The 5,102-nt window shown below is 51.4% G+C and overlaps 1 protein-coding gene across 1 annotated transcript in view; it reads left to right on the top strand.

Moving 5' to 3' along the window:
* The window catches only part of LOC103799386 (acidic leucine-rich nuclear phosphoprotein 32 family member A-like), a gene marked incomplete at both ends in the record, with an annotated part of 5,412 nt that extends 623 nt beyond the window's left edge, over positions 1-4,789 (top strand). Inside the window, 4 exons of the mRNA XM_009071702.1 lie at positions 1,000-1,198; positions 2,119-2,205; positions 3,776-3,873; positions 4,729-4,789. Of these exons, the coding sequence (XP_009069950.1) occupies positions 1,000-1,198; positions 2,119-2,205; positions 3,776-3,873; positions 4,729-4,789 (445 nt within the window). The remainder of the gene's footprint in view (positions 1-999; positions 1,199-2,118; positions 2,206-3,775; positions 3,874-4,728) is intronic.
* Between the last annotated feature and the right edge of the window lie 313 nt (positions 4,790-5,102).

A 5,102-nucleotide genomic window follows, 5' to 3' on the forward strand; every position in this document is an offset into this window, starting at 1 on the left:
CTTCCCTTCAAGCCTTCCCTTCAGCACTGGTCTGTCCCTGCCCTCTGGCAGTGGGAAGCCATTCCCTGTGTCCTGTCACTCCATGACTTGTACCAAGATCCTCTGCAGCTCTCCTGCCGTTTAGGTACTGGAAGGCAGAGTAGAGGTTTGGGAAGTCAAAGGAAGTGATAGTGTAGTCTCTGCTGCAGGTCTCCAGTCTCTGGTCACACTGTCCCTGTCCCCATTGCCCCCCAGTCATAGTGTCCCTGTGCCCCCTGTCTGTCCCTGGCCACACTGTCCCCCCCTTGTCCCTGTCCTCCCTGTTCCTGGTCACACTGTCCTTGTCCCCTGCCTGGTCCCCCCCTTGTTCCTGGTCGCACGGTCCTTGTCCCCCTCGCTGTCCCCGCGGTCACTCTGTGCCTGTTCCCCCTGCCCCCCCAGTCCTGGCCCGGGCCGAGCCGCTGGTTCCCCCTAGCGGCCGTGCCGGGCTGTGCTCCCCGCGCCCTCTGCCCAGGGCTCCGAACTCCCTCCCAGCCACAGCATCCCCCCTAAAACAACATCTCCAGGAGCAGTCCCCATCGCAGAGCACCTTCCCCCAGCAGGGCAGAGCTGACACCCCAGGGCTGCTCCTGTAGGCACTGCCAGGTCATGGTGGCCACATGACCATCATGGTCCTCAAGCTTCTCATCCTCCTCCAGACAGTGCTCAGCGCCTCTTTTCTTTGGCACATGGAGTTCAGGCTTCCATGTGGTGCATAGGGAAGGTGCTCCAGTGCTCTGATCAGCTTTGTGGTCTCCTCTGGACTTGCTCCCACAGTTCCATGTCCTCCTGCTGTTGGGGACACTGGAGCTGTGTGCAGCACTCCAGGGAGGGCCTCACCAGAGCCAGCTGGAAGAGCCCAAACCAATTCTTTGGCCATGGGGAAGCCATTGAGGACATTCTCTTTGTCTCCTGTTGCATCCTTGGCCTTGTACAACATTCTTGTACCATCAAACCTAAGAGATTTCCCTGCCTTTGCAGAAGAAGTTAGAAAACCTGAAGAGTCTAGACCTGTTCAACTGCGAGGTAACCAACTTGAATGACTACAGAGAAAATGTGTTCAAGCTCCTCCCACAACTCACATACCTCGATGGATATGATCGGGACGACAAGGAGGCACCAGACTCCGACGCTGAGGGCTACGTGGAGGGCTTGGATGATGATGAGGAGGATGAGGATGGTATGTGAGTTGTGCTGCTTGGGGTGTGCTAGGTGGAAGATGGATGTGGGACTTGTTAGCTGGACAAGGGGGTCCTCAGCACTGGGATGTTGCCCAGGGAAGTGGTGGAGTTACCAGCCCTGGAGGTGTTTAAGAGGTGTCTGGATCTGGTGCTGAAGGATACAATTTAGGGGTCAGAGCAGTGACAGGTTAATGGTTGGACTTGGTGATTTTGAAGGTCTTCTCCAACCTTGATGATTCTATGTGTTGAAGTCTTTGCTGATGTTTCCTTGGGTTTTCTTGTATGGGGATGGGATTTTCCCTCAGTGAATTGGCCCCAGTGGAGGTAACCACCACCCAGACCAGATCCATTTGGATGCACACTCCATCCCTGTTCCCAGAGGGATCTATCAAAGTCTCTTCTGGTCTTGCCTGGGTTTTTTTTTTGTGTGGGGGTGGGATTTGCCCACTGTTAGGGTGTTCAGGCACTGGAATATTGCTCAGAGAGGTGGTGGAGTCACCATCCCTGGGAGTGTTTAAGAGGCATCTGGATCTGGTGCTGGAAGATGCATAGAATCAGAGAGTCATCAAGATTGGAAGAGACTTTGAAGATGACCAAGTCCTACTTTAACCTGTCATTGCTGTAACCCCTAAACTCAAAGATAAGGGTTAAGGTTTAGGGGCTAGTGAGAGGTTAAGGGTTGGACTTGATGGTCTTCAAGGTCTCTCCCAACCTTGATGACTCTCACTGTGTGTAAGTTGAGGTCCACATGTTGCCCAGTACATTTTGCTTCCAGCTCTGACTTGTTGGCAAGAGAAGGGTGTTCTCAGCAGCTCCTTCCTGGCTGATGAAAAGGAGAAGTACTTCAGTGTCCTCATGGAACAAGGGCAGAGGAGATGGGCAGGGCCTGAAAGAGCTCCTTTCTCAGTCTTATCCCTAGTGAAAGATCGGGATGACAAGGAGGCACCAGACTCCGACGCCGAGGGCTACGTGGAGGGCTTGGACGATGAGGAGGAGGATGAGGATGGTATGTGAGTTGTGCTGTTTGGTATAAGTTGAAAGATGAATGTGTGATGTGGGATTCGTGGCCTGGAGAAGGAGCTCTGCAGCTTCTGCATCTCAGTGTTCTCTGGAGGAATGAGAGGAGAGGAGGTGAGGGTGAGGGTGGCGAGACACACATTGCCCAGGAAGGCTGTGATCCATTCCAACCCCTTAACATACTATGATACTATGAGGTGGGCACAGCCTGAAAGAGCCAATTCCTCAGTCTGTTCTCTAGTGAAGGATGGGGAGAGAGAGGGGTGATGAAACACAACACCGCAGGGGAAAGGACCATTTCCTCAGTGTGATCTCTAGTGAAAGGTGGAGCAAGAAAGGGATCAGGAGGAAGCACTGGAGGAGTTGAAGGAACACACCCAGGGGAAAGAGCCAATTGCTTAGTTTGAAGTCTAATGAAAGGTTGGGAGTGAAGGGGTGGGAGAAGAAGAGGACCTTCTTTCCCCTTAAGGGTGGGTCTCACAAGGAGGAAGCACTGGAAGAATTCAGGGAACACAACACCCCAAGGGCAAAGGGCCAATTCCTCAGTCTGATCTCTAGTGAAAGGTAGAGAAAGAAGGGGATCCAGAAGAAGCACTGAAGGAGCTGAAGGAACACAATACCCCAGGGGACAAGGATGTAAGACACAAATGGGTAAGAAGGGATGACATGCAGATGCTGATGGAGAAGGGTAGGGTGAGAACCAGACTGGGCATGGAAAATTGCAGCTGAGTCAAGGAGTGAACAGGCACTTTTAGCTGCTCCTTGAGAATGAGCCAGAGGTGAGGCAGAGGAGGGGAGAGGTGTGGATTGAAGGTGCCTGGGGCAAAGAACTGCTGAAGGAACAACCTTTAATGCTAGGGAAGTGCACAGAAGGTCCCACAGTGCCATAGGTGCCACATGCCCCTGGAACACTGTGCTGGGATGAGGATCCAGCTGAGCTTGGGGAATTTGCTGGACTGTCCAAAGCCAACTGCACAGCAAAAGCAGAATAGCTGGAGCTGCACTTTTCCCTCCAGTGCTGAGTGAGAGCTCTGGAGAGGCTGAGCAGTGCCTGGCAGCACCTCGCAACTCCAACACAAACACAGGGAGAAGCTCCTAAACCCCATTCCTGGAGCATGGAAAACACTTTGTGCCTGAACAGTTCCTGGTTTGCTGTTCGGGGTCGGTGTAGGTGATCTCTCTCCCTTTGGAAAGACATTGTGACCCTCTCAGTAGATGCTGTGAGACCCTTTTGTGTCACTGAGGTGGTGCTCCCTTGGGGATGGCTGCCAGCACGTGGTGATGAAGTTCTCCATCCTGCTGGGAGCAGCTGGACACTGGAAGATCCACAAGTGTCCTACAGGCTCCAAAATGCACAGCTCAGGGGTGGTTGCTACCACACAGTCATGTCCCACCCATGTGGTCCTTCCTGGCAGCTGCAGAGCTTCCTCAGATCCTGTCCTGTCCCTAAGCAATGCTCCCAACTTGCTCCTCGTGTCCCCAGGAGGACAGGTTTCAGGCAGCAATGCCATAAACCAAGTCAGCTTTCCATCTCTGAGGCATTAATTCTCTTTGTGTAGAAGAGGAATACGATGATGATGCTCAGGTAGTAGAAGATGAAGAAGATGAGGAGGAAGAGGAGGAAGGAGAAGAGGAGGATGTGAGTGGAGAAGAGGAGGTAAGGATTGATGGTGTGGAGTTAATGTGGAGTGAACATGGTTTAACTGGAAAGAGCTGGGCTAAAAATAGTCCAAATTTGGCAGTTCTTAGCCATGGAAGTGTATGGGTTTGCTTCAGAAGCCAAAGGAGAAGGTGGCTGAGCTCCCTGTGAGCCGCATGCCATCTAGTGACCACACAGCTGGGCTGACAGCAGACCCCCTCAGAAGTGGCTGCTGATCTGCTCTGACACCTGGGAAGGGCTGAGGTTACTCATCTGTGCACAGAGGTCCCAGGGTCACCCACCCTGTGCCAGGCTCCTCCTGGTGCTGAGCCAGGCACAGGCTGGGAACCTTTCCAGTAGGAGAACATCTGGGATGGAGCTAAAACTGGGCTGGAGGAGGAGGTTCATATTCCCTGTCCTAAACCCTCCCTGAGTGCTTTGTCAGCTTCTGGAACCAGCAGCAGCTCCTCACGCTTACATGGACACAGAGATGTCCATGAACTCCCTCTCTTCCTCTTCTCCTGGTCACCTCTCAAGCTGGACTAAACTCAGCATATGGCAACAAACTTTGCAGCTCCAGAACAGTGGGAGAAGTGAGGCTGGGATTGCTTGGGATTTGGGGCACTGGAATTCTGCCAGAGGCCAATGATTCCTTACCAAACCTAGTCTGGAAGTGTTTGGGAATGAGATGCTCCAAGGGCTTTCTATCCATTGTAAATTTGGTGTTGCCAAAGATGCTCCAAGGACTTTGTGTCTGTTGTAAGATGCTGTCAGATATAGGCAAAGATACTCCATGGATTTTCTGCCTGTTCGAAGATGCTGTTGGATGTTGTCACAAGTTTTAACCCTTTGTTTGGTGTGATTTGAATGCAGGAGGATGAGGAAGGCTACAACGATGGGGAGGTAGATGATGATGAAGATGAAGAAGAGCCTGGTATGGTCCTATCCTGCTTTGCTTACAGAGAAACTAGTGATAAGTCATGAGGAAATCATAAGGGATAAAAATGAAGGATAAATAGTGATGAATTAAGGATGAATTTAAGGATTGATTGAAGGGATAGAAGTTGTTCAGGAGGTGACATGGAATTGTGGAAGGCAGGAGTGCATGGAGCTGCTCAGCAGCACAAGGATCTCTGCAATTTAGGCTTTATTTACAGTTAGATTTATAGGTACAGGTCTTAATAGGGATTTTATATACTATAAATTGTTACTTATAGTGCATATAATTTATTTTGTTTATATTGCAG

The sequence above is a fragment of the Acanthisitta chloris genome, unplaced genomic scaffold (genome assembly GCF_000695815.1).
Source record: "Acanthisitta chloris isolate BGI_N310 unplaced genomic scaffold, ASM69581v1 scaffold7033, whole genome shotgun sequence".
In the NCBI taxonomy this organism is placed as follows: domain Eukaryota; kingdom Metazoa; phylum Chordata; class Aves; order Passeriformes; family Acanthisittidae; genus Acanthisitta; species Acanthisitta chloris.